Here is a 15000-nt window from a genome sequence, read left to right on the forward strand (position 1 = left end):
TGTGCTCAAAAGTCATTGGGTAACGCAGTTCGTTAGCCACTGCTAATTTGCATAACTTTCGGGAGAGCTCAACTTTTTGACGTGCCACCGGAACATGGAGAGGGTGCCGTTCAAAAGATACAAAAATTGGACACATTCTACTTGTCTATTGCTGTGGTGAGGTGAAGCATTCTTAAACTCCAATATTTTGCCATCACTCCTACTTTATTTACGCTTTATTTACATATCTGCCATGGAGATATGCAAGTTTGCCCCCATGTTAAAATGGCGGTGCTCGCGGCCACGCAATGTCACGTGATTGTGACGACACTCTGAGAATGTGCCTCCTCGGCTGGGCTGGATGGCACCAGGCTGGATGTCTGCTCCACTTCCTCTCTCCTCTAGGGCCCTCTCAACTTCCACTCCACTCCACTCCACTCCACTCCACTGCAGTCCAGTCAGGCAGCTGAGCTGGGTTGAGCTGAGCACTGCAAGTTATGCCCTCTTTGGACCTTCTCTACCCTCACTTCCTCTATTTTTTCCCCCAGTCTGTCTCTCTCTGACTCTTTCCCCCTGTCTTTCACCCTAGCTTAATATTTGAATCACTCTTTCTTGCTATGTTCCTCCATCTCTCTCTCCTTCTCCCTCTCTCTATCTCTCTTGCCCTCTCTCTATCTTTCTTTCACTTCTCCTCCTCCTCCAATCTCTGTCCTCCTTTTCTCTCTTCATCTGTCTCTCTTTATCTGTGAAGATCCTCTCTCTCTCATGTGCCTCAATCTTGGCTCCTACAATGTTGTTCGACTGACTTGAGGTTATTGGACTTATTCTCTCTCTCTCTCTCTCTCTCTCTCTCTCTCTCTCTCTCTCTCTCTCTCTCTCTCTCTCTCTCTCTCTCTCTCTCTCTCTCTCTCTCTCTCCCTCTCTCCAGAGTTGAGGATGAATACAGGATGAGTAAATGCCATTGGCAGGTCACGGAGGACAAACACGACTAGGTTGGGCGTGTGTGTTTGTGTCTGTGTTTGGGGGGCTCATGACTCACTGGGTTGCACACAGTCCAATCCAAAAAAACTGACACTCACAACTTGCTGTAGCTGAAGTAGAGGAGAAAGCAATCAACACACACTTTAGCCTGTGTAAAAAAAAAACTAGGTCTGTGCACACTTTCTGCCTACAAACCGTCTTTAGCTTGAGTAAACTATGAATGTCATACTCCATGATAATTCCAGAGAGAGTAGAGAGAGAGAGGTTCCATTGGCCCATTGTTTCCGGGTTCTATTATTGCAAGCGGTAGGGGGGGGGATCCCCCTTTAGGCAGACCTAGGCAGACCTAAGGACTGTTCTATTCAATGCTAGGAGTATTATGACACGCCCCTTTAGGCAGACCAGAACCTGGTCATGTTAGATGCCCATAGCAACCTATTACACTGGCATATCTCTATACTTAAAGAATCTCTGATAATGCTACACTGTAATGTAATGAAATGTAACGTAATGTTATGTTATGTAATGACGGGACATGGTCCACCTACCCTGGCAGGCTCCGGTGCGGATGTTGGGTATGAAGCCGCGGCGGCAGGGCTGTGGCTGGGCGGGGCACATCTCACATGGGTGCCCCCACGCCCGGCCCACCGTGGCACAGCACAGCGTCTTGGTGCACACGATGCCGCTCACCTGGCCCTGGCACATCTGGTTGTTCACCTGGGTGAAGCACGGCCCCGTCCTGTAGTCTGCGGAGAGCGAAAGGGAGAGAAATTGTTGGGTGGGGTCATGTGGGGAGGTGGAGGATCAAGTACACCACTGCAGTACTGTTCTGTGTAATAACGTTATTGCCTGTGACCTTTGCCTGTGATTTGCCTGCCTTTACTTGTAACCTCTTACCTGTGGTTGTTTGAAATAAAATAGTAAAAAATAATTTTGAAACAAAAATAGAAGATGTAGGTCAGATAAAAGAGATAAGACAATTCCAGATTCAAAGCGATGGCAGGACTGCACATTCACATTATTGTCTTTACTGCTTCATTAAGTAAACATCTTGCCACATATTGGTCTACCTGTGCATGTAGTGCATGTGATTGTAGTATTTCCTTCATCTACTTGGCTGAGGAATTGTTCTTCTTGGAAATTATTAAGTGTTGAAATAAATAGGCCTTTTACTCACATAGGGCATTCCTTAGAGTTGCAATACAGAGAGCAATATTGGAAGATGGGGTTCATATCATAACATTTGTCAACCAATTGCACAATTCGTGATGTAAAAAAAATCAACTGAATTCAAAAAGTCCCTTTGTCTGCAAAAGCAGGAAATAATAAAATAAAACTAGCGAATTGTATATCTTGGGTACACAAGCAAAACTCAAGTCAACAAAAATCAACATGTGAAGTCAATTTTCCAAACAAAACATTTCTTCATTCAGATGCACAAAGACCTTCAAACGCAGACTATCCACTTGAGCGAATCAATATTCGCCTTGAAAGCTCCTGGCCTGTGGGCTTTGGGAGGAAAGCACCACAAACATATCAGGGAACTCTAAATAAGCATGTAAGCAGCTGGATTTAGCCTGGTGACAAGCGTTATTGCTAGCAGTTGAAAAATCATTCCCTCCATTTAGGCCCACCACCACCACCACCACTACTACCACCACCACTACCACCATCTTATTTTGGACCAGGAAAAGTCTTCTGGAATCCCTCTGCCCCCAGCAAAGAAAACCACCACCATCCTATCACCACCAATCCCCCCACCACCCCCAAACTCCCCACAACTCTCTTGGAAACCCACCATCTTCCCCTAAACACCACCACTCTACCACCACCAATAGGGCTGAGTATCGCAGCCATGTTCCTGTATCGATTCGATATCGATTCTCAGGGCTTTGAATCGATTAATCATGATTCAATTCGATTCGATTCGATTCACTCCGAATCGATTCAATCCATTCCCTTCTTGGTGCCAGGATTTCCCCCAAAAGATGCTGTTGTCTATTTTTATATAAAAATTGCTGATTTGTAATAAGTAGGCGTAGGCCTAATTGACTAATACCTACTGGGTATTTTCCATAGACCTGAATTAAACAAAAAGAACAACAACAACAAAAAAGAAAAAATCGATTTTGTGGCCTGTGAATCGATTATGTGAATTTTAAATGAAATCGATTGATTATCGATTAAATCGACTATTTTACCCAGCCCTAACCACCAAGATTCTACACCCCCCCCCCACACACACACACTCAAACTGAACGGTGCATGTGCCTCCTTGAGTGACTGGCTGGATCATCCCTGAAGCATAGCCAAGTAAACCCACCAGCAGTCATCTCAGTCCAATGGACCCCCACCCCTGCCCGCCATCACCCACCCACTGTTGTAAACTACGACGCAAACGGTAAATACAGCTGCACTGGTGTATGGACGACCTCTCAGCGCCAAACCTTTTCTCTGCGGTCGCTTTTTTAACTGGGTTATAAACATTTATAGAAGATGCTTGCTTTAGAGACCAGGGGCTGTGGTTGGTACGAGTCAACATGACGTCTGGTCTGGGGTGCATTTCTCGAAACCAAAGTTGCTTACTACATTAGCTACTTTGTTGTTTTCAATGCATTTTTCCCATTGGCAACTACCGAAGTTGCTAACAGGCTAACAACTTCTCTTTTGAGAAATGCACCCCTGATCTCAAGACAGGATATGAGCCCTTCAGTGAGATGGAGAAGAGTGAACGACTAAAAAGATAAGCATGGATTAGTTGGAAATCCAAGCTGTGTCTGTGGTCTGGTTAACGTTATTGACAGAGAAGTGGCCAGATCAAGAATTTAACTTAATTAAATAAACACACTGCTCTAAGTCATTCCTTTTAGCGAATCCAGCTATCTTTAAATTTTTAGTTCAAATCAGCAGCCAAGTCAACATCTTTGCAGCTTGAAACCTTGAGGTATGTATTAGACACAGCACAGTGATTCAGAGCATTGTCATAGAAACAAATGGAATGGAATTCTTATTTGGAGCTTGAAGACACTTCACTTTTCATCCAAAACATCCTCTCCCGATCTTGGAAGTTCTCTGAACTTAATAGGATTTTGGATATAAAGTAAAACAATACGATATCTCTAAGCTGCACAACTAAGCACTTTTGACTACCATGACCTGGCTGAACGAGAAGCTTCACTGATGATTCAAAAGGATTCATACCAATATCCACCAGTGGATTTTGTTTTCTATTTGCCTTAAAGAACACATTGCTCATGAACCATGTGTATTCTAAAACCAGCCAAATGGAGCATTCCAGACCAAATCCAAAGTAGCAGAGCCAGACATGGGACTTTATCCTACCTCTAACTATGAAAATGGCAATAGAACGCCTGTAATAGAATGGGATCTAGAATAATTCAGGTAGGAGAAGAGAAGTTCCACATCCCATCTCATTTGATGAAGTCTGGAACAGAGCCTGAACACCCCAAAGCAGGGCAGTCGACAGGAGGGGGGGTTCAAAGGTGTATGTTATCCCAAGCCCGGGGGTTGGGGGGTTAGAATTGGGACCCAATTACATTGTACAGTGTGTATTGAGAAGGGGATCCTTTCAGATGCTTCTGTCCTGGGCCCGGTCAGCCCTTCTCCAAAGTATTGACTCCCTGACCTTTACCTGAGTATAAATTTAAAAACACAAAACCAACATACAACGAATATTGCGTGTGATGGGCAAAGTAGTCTGAAGCTTCACTACGGGTGCCTAGTAGTAGTAAATGTGCATTTAGTTTACCCTGTTCAGTATGACTGAACAGACCTTTTGAGTTCAGCCTTAAAGCACTTAAGTATCCTTAATGGGAAAAAGGAACATTCTTGATGAAAAGTGAACACGGGCAGGATCTACTGGCCTCAGAGGCAAACTTGTGTGGCCCACATTTTTTTACAGTCAGTTTCCATCAAAGGACCTCTGTCAATATTGTTTCATACAACACTAATGTAGGTGAGCACGCAAAAGAATGTGCGGAGTATGTTTTCAAAATGAACGACCATGTCCTCATGTCATACCATAATGGTATGCCTCTGTAGATACAGATGATGTATAGCTGATTTGAATTAGTATATGTGCTCGTGATGTTTGGTTATTGGTTACTATATCAACTGACCATCCACTTGGGAAAGACATTGCTATGAACTTGTGTTTACATTCAACTCCTCCATTTCCTTTTTGTCAGGATTTTCCTTTTCACGAAAACAGCTTGTTCTTCCCGGGCCAATTATGACACTGTCAGTCACCCATGGCTAATGCTACATAAACGTTATTGCAACCACTGCTGTGATCTCAAAAGAAAAACTCAAAGAGGGGCACTGCAAAAGCTTCACCAAATCCATAACAAGGGATTAGTGAAAGCTATGTCTTTGGTGTTTAGTCAATGGTGACATTGTTTTGAACTTATATACAGTATATTGTCAACATCAAGACTGGGGTGCATTTCTCAAAAGAAAAGTTGTTAGCCTGTTAGCAACTTTGGTAGTTGCCAATGGGAAAATGCATTGAAAACATTGTAGTAAGCCACTTTGGTATCGGGAAATGCACCCCTGACTTGAGCAATACCACCAATGCCAAAAACTGCATATTAAAAATAGACATACATGCTGTCTAAGAAAAAACGTAATCTACTGAACATAAACATCCCTGCTGTCTCAGGAAATCTTAGACTCGAGTCTACAAAGAAAAAACACTCCATCTCAAGTTGCAATGATTGACATAGAGGGGATGTTTTACTTCCTCTAAAGTAGTCTTTCTCAACGGGGGTGCTACAGCCCCCCAGGGGGCGTTTGGGGGCCCTAGGGGGGGTGTTGAGAAGGACACAACTGAGGGGGGGCAGGGCTTAGTCACCATTGGGGGGCATTAGCCTATTTTATTTTTCAAAGTTAAGGGGGCATTGGCAGGCTTATGATGAACGAATACAAATACAAAACAAATATATACAGTACATTACATATACAGTATACAGTATATTTCTGGGGATGGGATGGGGATGAGGGGGAAAGATTACCTCAGATAGTGGATGCTGACAGTGAAATGAGGTGACTTTATGGTGAAAACAGTAATTAGAGAAGATGATGGTGGATGAGTCATGACTAAGAGGAGCAAACAAGAGCATTTGGAGGCAATCTACTGTAGGTCTGGGTAGAGGAGTGCAGTGGTGGTCAGAGATGCTGCATCTTTGGCATGCATCTTCGAACAGAGTAGTAAGACCTACATCATGTAAATAATGTCACAACTATCACATCAAAAGGAGCCGATGTAAACTAAAAACATTTGAAAGCAATATACTATAGAGCTGGGTGGAGTGGAGAAGTGAAGCCAGAGCTGTGAGTGACAGCATCTTTGATGGGGCAGAGGCCTGAGCAGAAAGACCTAAAGCAGACCTACGTCATCACTATCACAGTAGGTAAGGGTATTGTTGCGCTCTAGATGTTGCGAAAATTAACTAGGTGCGTGGACCCAAAAGAAGTAAAATATAAGGTTGGAGCAGGTTCACACACTAAACAAGACACAAAGGTCAAGCGAGCGAGCACAGAGAGCACTGATGATGGCAACAGCCTGAAACGTCTGCTCTACCCTGCTCTAATAAAAAAAATCCTTGTGCTTGACCTTTGTGTCTTGTTTAGTGTGCGAACCTGCTCCTACCTTACATATCACTATCACAGTGAAAAGAGTCAAGGAACAAACAAAAGCATTTGAAAGCAATGAAGTGTAGGTCTGGGTGGAGATATGGAGAGTGAAGTTGAGAAGTGGAGAAGAGCTGTGGCTGCATCTTTGAGAGGCCGTAGGTCAGAGCAGAAAGATGTAAAGTACGTTCACAGCAAATGAGATGGATGGATCATGGCTGAGAGGAACAAGCAAGAGCATTTGAAGCAATCTGCTGTAGGTCTGGGTGGAGAAGTGGAGACTGCAGAGGTCAGAGCTGACACATCTTTGAACAGAGGAGAAAGCCTTTAAACTATGCCATCACTGTCACAGCGTAGGCGCAGAGGGAAGCCACCCTGACACATGAGCACCAGAAGTTAACAATATCCGCCTGTGGTCTGACCTTTATACAACATGGCCCATTTGTAGAGAGTAAGATGAAGAATGCAATGGCTTCCCCACCAAGGACGTAATGGTAAACAGAGGCGGTGGGTAAGTTATGAACTTTGGGGATCACATTTTGTTTTGCACGCTGTTAGGGCAACAGATGTTTTAAAAACAAGATTTATCAAAATATTAGTGCGCAGTACAAGTGGTATTGTAAATGCTTCCCCGGTGCACCGATTTCCAGCTATAAAAATGATGTAGTGTTATTTTTGGATGGTTAAAAGCTGCTTTTAGGGTAGCAAATGCACTCTATTAATAGACTCCCATTTCTGAGATTTAAGAGGTTGGTTGAACTATGTTAACATGTGTTTACTTATCACTCTTGCTCTGCAAAGTTTTAGATTGCATCACATTAGAATGCACGACACAGTGATCCACGCACCCACAAATGTGAAGCATCAAAAGCATAGGATCATAAACCCCCCATTTCCCCAGTTCGTTTTAAGTAAACACTACACAAGGCTTCCCTTGGAGAGGCCTTTTTTTGCGATACTTAATTACCCAGATTTGATTCATGTTCTGTTTGTTGATGTGAACAGACATTTGCCTTTCATTTATTTTCCCCGTTGCTTTATCTAGAGGCCAATTGATTGCACAGACGCCTGTGCAGAGTGCAGGCTTCGCATACTAGAACTTCTGTGCCATCTATGATGAGTTGCACATTTCTGCTAGCAATCAAGCAAACGTAGCAAGATGAATCCTGTGCAATTTTTATCAGCTATATAAAGTACGTCCTCAGCACTTGAGGCTTTGGCATCCTAACTATAAGCAAGTTTTAATTTAATTTTGTGACTGATTTACGTTGTACTTATAATTTATCTCAACCACACGTTCTCATTCACTGGCCCTACCTGTTGTTACTGTGTATGCTATGTGTATGTTGCAAGGGAGGCATGTCTATAGTGAAATACACTAACTCATAGAATAACAAAATTGTGTACACCAAAAACGGCAAGAAACACTAGAAACACTGAACAGGAGCTGTTTATTTCCCGTGACTGACTTGATGGGCCAATCTACTCAGATACCTCACAGTAACCACATACAACCATACAGCACTCCCACATGTTGCCACTTATTTGGTGTACTGGTAGAAAGACGGACGATGGACTTTTCTATGGAAATTCGTCATTGCAAATGGCACCTCACACAGTAACAACACTGACATCAAATAAACAGTTGAGAATGGTTAAAACGCTGTTATCATCACACACCAAAACAACAAATGACAGAGTTGTCAAACAAAAACAGCCACTGACAAATGCATCAGCATTGCATCATGCAGTGCTGACCGTAGGATGTGATGCGATGCAATGCGAAAGAAGGGCCACGGATGGATCTGGCTGCAACAGAGCCATGGCAAGGCAGGCAGGAAGGGACTGAGCCCAGTGATGGCAGAGGGCTGCAGAGGAAATGAAGGGCTGTGTGCTGGCCTGCCTTTACTACCCCGAGCGCTTCCCCCCTTCTCGCTCCTTTCTGCGCTCCCTCTTCTCCCCTCCTTTTCTCTCCTCTCTTCTTCACTCCTCTCCTCTCCTCTTTACTCCTCTTCTCTCTCCACTCTTCTCTCGGTTGTTTTCCTCTGGGTTCCTCTCTCCCCCTCTTTTACCCACCTACACTTTCCTCTTGTCTTTTACTCTAATCCTCCTCTACAATATTCCTCTCTTCTTTCCATATGTATTTCTCTGTCATATCATCTCTTCTCGTCTCCTCTCTTCTTTTTCTTCTGCCCTCTTCTCTCCCACTTCTCCCCTCTCTCCTCTACTTTCCTCTCTTCTTTTATTCTAATCCTCTGCCCTCCTCTACTCTTTCCATATTCTTCACTGTCCTCCTCTCCACTCATGCCCTCTTCTCTCATCTTTCCTTACGTCCCTCAGCTCCTATTCTCTTCCCTCTTTTTCCCTTGGGCCCTCTCCCATGATTTGCCTTACCCTTTCCTTACCGGTACTCTCGCCCCTTTCCTCACCCTTTCTCTTCTTCTCCTCCCTGCACTCTAGTTTCCTCTTATCACTTCTTTCCTCATCTCCTATCCTCCTGTCCTCTTTCCTCTCTTCTCTTCACCTCTGTCCTCATCTCCTACCCTCCCGTCCTCTCTCCTCTCTTCACCTCTGCTCCACTCGGACCGCGACTCACTCTCTTCCTCATGCCTCGAGGCGCCGGGGCAGGCACGTTACACATGTGTTCCGTGTTACCGGCCCAGCCTTGCGCTTCAAGCTCATACTTACCTCTTCTATCCTCTACTTTCTTCTCCTCTCTTCCTCTCATCGTGTCTCTTTTCCTCTCTTCTTCTCTCCTCTCTTCTTCTCATCTCCTCTCCTCACCCTCTCGCTCCTCTCCTCTCCCCTTCTTTCTTCTCTTTTCCTCTCCTCCCCTTCTCCCCTGATCTTAACCTTTATCCCTTCATCCTCTGCCACACACTACGGGCAGTCTCCATATTACCTGGCCTCCATCTACTGTGGGACCAAATACAGGTCAGAGCTCATACAGCAATATTTAGCTTAAGGTCTTGAACAATTTTGTGGATGGTTTCCCCAGGTATTTCCAGGGTAAACCTTTCATATTTTCTGGACAATAACACAATAGAGTAGCTACATCCAATGCCTTGATAAAGAGAAAAGATGTAGACATGGCATAATTAACTTTTTAACAAAATTATAAAGGCTTGTCTCAAAGTTTTTCATCTAACATGTAAAAACCAATATGAACTTGCGTAATTATTTCTTGATATCTAGAGACAAGAGTGTTTCTACCTCTTTCAAGTTCAGCTTTATTTGCCCCCAAAGGCGAAATTAGGTTGTAGCAGGTATTGAAACATTCAGAACAGACACCAAATAATAAAAACAACATAAAAACAGGGACACAGGTCAACACAGCACAAGAACATAAGGCCCCCAACCATTCCACAATGACTGGGACCAATACACAGAATTAAAAAAACAAATATGAAATAAGAGGATAAAAGAATAAGATAAAAGATCAGATCAAAACATAGAGATAAAGATACCAGTCCAATGTGCTGGTTTCAGAATTGGACACTCAACTGAAACTGCCTTACTGTCAGTAACTGAAATGCTAAGGACTGCAAGAACGGGAGGACAGTCCTCATCCTCCTAGAGCTATCTGCAGCCTTTGACACGGTCAACCACAAGATACTCCTGAAGATACTCTCAACCATGGGAATCAATGGTGCTGTCCACTCATGGTTCAACTCCTACCTTTCTGGATGCACCTTCAGTGTGTCATGGCTAGGGCTGGGTAACATAATCGATTTAATCTAAAATTCACATAATCGATTCACAGGACACAAAATCAATTTTTTGGTTCTTTTTCTTTATGTTCTTTTTGTCTATGAAAAATACCCAGTAGGTATTAGTCAATCAGGCCTAGGCCTACTTATTACAAATGAGCAATCTGTTAACACTGTCAAGCCACAGCCCTTTGACATTTTTATACAAAAAATAGGCAACAGCATCTTTTGGGGGAAATCCTGGCACCAAGAAGGGAACGGATTGAATCGATTCAGAATGAATCGAATCGAATTGAATCGTGATTAATCGATTCAAAGCCCTAAGAATCGAAATCGAATCGATACAGGAACATGGCTGCGATACCCAGCCCTAGTCATGGCAAGGAAAACTGTCTTCAACTCACACCCTCTCGACAGGCGTACCCCAAAGATCAGTGCCGGGGCACCTTCTGTTCACAACGTACACCTCCTCCCTGGGACATGTCATTCGAACACATGGGTTCTGCTATCACTGCTATGCTGATGACACCCAGTCGTTCCAGCCAGATGACTCCACGGTTTTGGCACATATCTCAGCCTGCTTCTCCGACTTCTCAACATGGATGAAGGAACAACTTGGCGTCATGATTGATGACGAGTTGTCATTCTCCAACCACATCAATTCAGTCACCAATTCATCGAGTTGCATTAGCTATCGGTACCTCTAATCGCTGCCCAGATCAAGCATAAGGCCTTGACCCTTGCATAGAGAGAGCATGTATGCTCCCTCATGCCGGTTCATGGTGGTTGGACTGCGCCTTCAGATCTCTTTTGACTCCTTAGGTAGCTGTTGCTCTCTTGCTGTATGATTTTTGTATTGTCCCGGTCCATTACGTGATCTTCCCTTCTGCAAGAATCATACAGCCAAAGAACAACAGCCGCAGCCCAACCACCATGAACAGGGATGAGGGAGTATAACTTACACCTCACACCTGGACCACCATCCTGAGGCCACACCTATAACAGCAAGAGGTGTGACCAACTTGTCAACATTGACAGGAAGGTCACAGCTCCACAACATCAGCTGATTTTAAAGCACGTCACACATAAACATCCATGTGACCCTCTGACGAAGCCTTAAGAATTGATTTAACAGTTTGAACGTCATACATCTAATAACAACAATGGTTTCCCACCCACAGCCCTCAGTTATCTGAATCGTGTGAATCCACACTAATATTTTCATGTTAGTCTGGCTGGCCAGGCCAAGGTCTCTGCACATAAAGCGCCCACACACTGCTTTCTTTTAGAAGATTAAAGCCTGTCAAAGTTTGGCCTGGTGCATATTCCTGCATTGCCTGCGTCATGCGCACCTCCGCTAACAAGTGGTGACAAGGCACTTCTTCTCCTAAAGCAGCACATACTCTCTAGTCTCAAGCATCCTCTACTGTGACACGTCAACACGCACAGCTGTCAGGAGTTTGTAAAGGAACCTTGAAAAAGTAGGGGTCTCCTAAACAGGTGATTTCATCGACTGGACACGGGGACTTAAAACACATTCCTCAACCTCCACCTCCATCCTCTCCTATGATTAGAGGGGGTTTTCAGTGACAGTTGGGAGAAGGAAGCTTTACTTTTCAAGGCCTGTCCTGGTTTTTTACTCTCCCCCCTTCGTTTTTTCTTCCAAAACTACTTGTTCAAGACCTCTAAATCAGGCTGTCAAATGGGGCCCTGTACTTAGAAAGAGAGCCTATGACAGAGCTGTATAACACATCACACATAACACACACACACACACACACACACACACACTATCCTGGAAACCGTAACTAAGGAGAAGGAAAGTGAAATGCGCGAGGGAACAGGTGACAGCTCAAGCAGGAGTGTGGGGGAGTCAGTGGGGTTTTTATGTAAGGGTCCTTCAACTGACCTCGCAAATTATTTTACAGAACATGAGCTATAACCATCTATGTCCACGGCACGTATTGCAAGATGTCCTGTCCGCCCAACTAGAACTGATTCAGCTCAACACAGCGTGTAAGTACTGCACTTTTTTTACAAGAAAATGTCACTGCCAGAGCACCAAGCGAGACGTATGCTTTATGTATTGTGTCTTAGGCCTTCTCATCTCACCTTTAATGCACCTACAAGACGGATGTCAAATGGTGGGAAACTTAACGCAGATCACTCTCCGCACAACTCCCACACCTCAATCATCCCACTTGACTTGGAAAGTGAGCGCTTATTGTTTTTGGTCGATTTGCTTTCCCCTTAGCGTGTGTGTGTGCGTGTGTCGGCTGGCTGTCTTGATATCTTTCCCAGAGGTGTCCCAGGGGTCCAGTGGAGGAGTGTCTGAGGTATAAATTAGGGCTGGGGGCTTCTGCACCAGACACCATATCGGCACAGCAAACACCACACAGCAGGAGGAAGGCAAAGGGGAGGTAGCCGCTGTCGGACAGCAGCAACTGGGACTAGTGTCCACTTGTGTCTAGGGCTGGGCATCGCAGCCATGTTCCTGTATCGATTCGATTTCGATTCTTAGGGATTTGAATCGATTAGTCACGATTTAATTCGATTTGATTCGATTCACTCCGAATCGATTCAATCCATTCCCTTCTTGGTGCCAGGATTTCCCCCAAAGGATGCTGTTGCCTATTTTTATATAAAAATGTCAAAGGTCTGTGGCTTGACAGTGTTAACAGATTGCTAATTTGTAATAAGTAGGCGTAGGCCTAATTGACTAATACCTACTGGGTATTTTCCATAGAACTAAATTAAACAAAAAGAACAAAAAGAAAAAGAACCAAAAAATTGATTTTGTGGCCTGTGAATCGATTATGTGAATTTTAAATGAAATCGATTGATTATCGATTAAATCGATTATTTTACCCATCCCTACCTGTGTCCATTCACCCATCCAGATTGGGATAACCTGTGTTATTTGTGCTCTGATCATGTTATGGTTGGTGCTCATATTTGTGTTGGTGCCTTTAAGGGACCAACACCAGTGTACTAGAAATTAATACATCTACTAGTGCAAACTGTGGTCTGTGCCATATATCCTTGTATGTAGAGTAGGCTTGGGCAACTAATCATGACATAGGCAAAGGCAAAAGGCAGCAACTGGCAGAATGCAGCACCTGAGACTGTTCTCTAGTGTCCACATGTGTCCATTAACTCAGGCAGCCCCAATGTACTAGTAATGAATTCATCTATATGTCTGCTACCTAAAGTCTGTACCATATGTCTCTCTACAGCATGTACAGAAGCATTCGTAGCTCTCCAGGACGGTCAATCAATCACGACTAGTGGCAGTTGTAAGTTGTGCAGCAGGGAGCACTTGGAACTGGTGTGTGTTTCCATGCATCCAGGCTGCACAACTAAACATGTCTATATATCTACAGTACTGTGCCATATGTCCATATGTGGACTGTGGCATACTTAGAGGCTCTCAGTTAGAGCTACAGTAGGTGATGAATGGATAGTGATCGCGACAATGGTCATCAAGGAAGCCGATGAATTCAAACAGCAATCGATCCAAAAATATATTTAATTAGCCAGCTCCACCGCCCAAATGATTTCTGATTGCAAAAAAAAGACCAACTGTCATCAATAGTGACAGCTTTCCCTGGGCCCAGGACAAAGTAATCCGAAAGGGCCCCCTACGCAATATATGCAATGTAATGGGGACCCAATTTTGGCCCCCTATCTCCCTGGGCTAGGAACAACATACCCCTTTTTCCCCCCATGTTGGCGGGCCTGAATAGTGACATACAGTACTCAATGCCCTTTGTCTCTCTCACCCCTAGTCATACTCTTTCTGTCTCATAGCGTCTCTCGCTGACTTTCTTTCTCTTCTCTCTCAAAACAGGAAAGAGACACATTTGCTTTTGATCAGTGACTCCAGAGCCGCAGCATGCGTAGCGCGGCCATGATAGCTTCATTGCTGCATTGGAGCACTGGACCTTGAAAGCCAAAGCCCACCTGGGAAACTCCAACTCCCCTTGTCATTGTGACACAGCACTCCACAGCACACAAGTGGTGCACATTGCACACGACGAAATTGCATTGTGTGACTTTGATGACGACACTAGTACATTTTCTCACTGAAACAGTGGAAGAGCTTAACATCTTACTGCAGATAGGGTCGCCGGCTGTCCTAATCACTATTTGCAGAAAATACTCAGCTACATCATAACAACATTGCTATGACATAACCGAGAGCCGAGCGCATTAGGTCTACTGTCTCTGCAATTAATACATGGTCTGTGACATCGTCAACACTCCATCCCATAAGCAGCAATGTTAGGTACAGCATGACGTAGACCTAAAACAGCTAAAGCACCCATGATGCCTTTCACTGGAACAGCTAATGACCTTGTGATGGCTACCGTACAGAGGCGATTCTAGGGTCAGGTGGGGCCCCAAGCGAAAATGCAAAAGAATGAACATTTGAACCAAAATCACCACTACTGTAGTACAGTATGGGCTGTTATTCACTATCTACACTCGCCTCCAAAACAGTTGTCGCCTATCCATCTGTTTGGAATAACAGCTAATAACCTGACTTTCAATTAATCACTTGGCTTCAGAAGTCACTCATATGAAAGCTACAACCCTCTCGAATGAAAATGAATGTACAAAAATAAATTTCATGCACCAAAGAAAGATTGACCCTTTAATGAACACAGACAGGGCA

At 44.1% G+C, this 15000-nt stretch overlaps 1 protein-coding gene across 3 annotated transcripts in view; it reads right to left on the bottom strand.

The window, feature by feature from the left end:
• Positions 1-15000, bottom strand: part of LOC134458306 (fibrillin-2) — a 174354-nt gene that overhangs the window by 149278 nt on the left and 10076 nt on the right. For all 3 annotated transcript variants that reach the window (XM_063210537.1, XM_063210535.1, XM_063210538.1), the window contains one exon: positions 1509-1706. In XM_063210537.1, the coding sequence (XP_063066607.1) occupies positions 1509-1706 (198 nt within the window). The remainder of the gene's footprint in view (positions 1-1508; positions 1707-15000) is intronic.

This window comes from Engraulis encrasicolus, chromosome 11, assembly GCF_034702125.1.
Source record: "Engraulis encrasicolus isolate BLACKSEA-1 chromosome 11, IST_EnEncr_1.0, whole genome shotgun sequence".
NCBI classification, from domain to species: Eukaryota; Metazoa; Chordata; class Actinopteri; order Clupeiformes; family Engraulidae; genus Engraulis; species Engraulis encrasicolus.